The sequence below is a fragment of the Trichoplax adhaerens genome, genomic scaffold, assembly GCF_000150275.1.
Source record: "Trichoplax adhaerens TRIADscaffold_1552 genomic scaffold, whole genome shotgun sequence".
Lineage (NCBI taxonomy): Eukaryota > Metazoa > Placozoa > Uniplacotomia > Trichoplacea > Trichoplacidae > Trichoplax > Trichoplax adhaerens.
Genome location: NW_002061564.1, coordinates 1673 through 2599, shown reverse-complemented (window position 1 = coordinate 2599; position 927 = coordinate 1673). Strand labels below are relative to the sequence as shown.

General features: G+C 33.1%; 1 protein-coding gene across 1 annotated transcript; it reads right to left on the bottom strand.

Annotated features, from left to right (window-relative positions):
- Positions 1 to 348: 348 nt before the first annotated feature.
- On the bottom strand, positions 349 to 862 carry TRIADDRAFT_34860 (uncharacterized protein; the record flags this gene model as incomplete). Its single annotated transcript, XM_002118816.1, has 3 exons — positions 349 to 440; positions 597 to 647; positions 772 to 862. Coding segments are annotated over 3 exons (234 nt in total), but the record flags the coding sequence as incomplete, so codon positions are not given.
- Positions 863 to 927: the final 65 nt, after the last annotated feature.

The following is a 927-nucleotide window of genomic DNA, read 5'->3' as shown; positions in this document are numbered from 1 at the left end:
AATCTACCTCATCGCATGCCTTTTTTACAAATTTATGGCACTTCTTATGAACTACAAGACGACAGTTTACACAACGATAACCCTATATGAATCGAGAAAAGTATTAAATTCAAGGAAATCAGCAACATCTCACAAACCTTTATTTAAATTGTAAGATATTTCATAATATCTAATAAAACAGTCGGACATACATTCTTAGCAAATGGTATATTTTACCTGTCTACCGAGGCCCCATATTCGATCTCCACATAGTGCACAAATCGCTCTCTGGAATATTAATTAAAATGCGGCTTTTAATGAGATCAATTTTAACAAAAATCGCTATATCAATTTATGACATCTTAAAATTCATACCCTGTTTAGCCTCTTTGCAGCAAAAGCATGGCCATTAATCAAATGCAACTTCCTCCACCTTCTGGCGCCACGTCTGTAAATACTACCTGTGATGGTGCATGTATAACTGTCTTAATAAAATTCATATATTACATTTCTACAAATTTTCGCTTTTGCTTTATGCAATTATCAAGGCAATGGAAACATTGTTAGTGTTAAAAATTTATAAAATTTATTCTAAAGAAATGATATAATAAACTTACGGTCTTCACCATCACATGGTTTTCCTGGCGCCGGTGGCTTCCCATGAAAAACTGTATTGGTAAAGGAAGAATACCAAAGTTACGACGACTATTAGACATGCTAACTCATAACTTTCTGTTCTACTCTAGCTCTTAATGCTAGATTTTTTTATAATATATCCAGAAATTGACTTACTATGCATCATGAGAAAATTGTCCTTAATTATATTGATTAATCGGACAGTTTCTTGCCATTCTGAAGATGATGATATCGTACACGGATCACCTATGACAATTGTTACATACGCAATTGAAAAAAATAACCACAGTCAGATTGTAATACTATACAGCG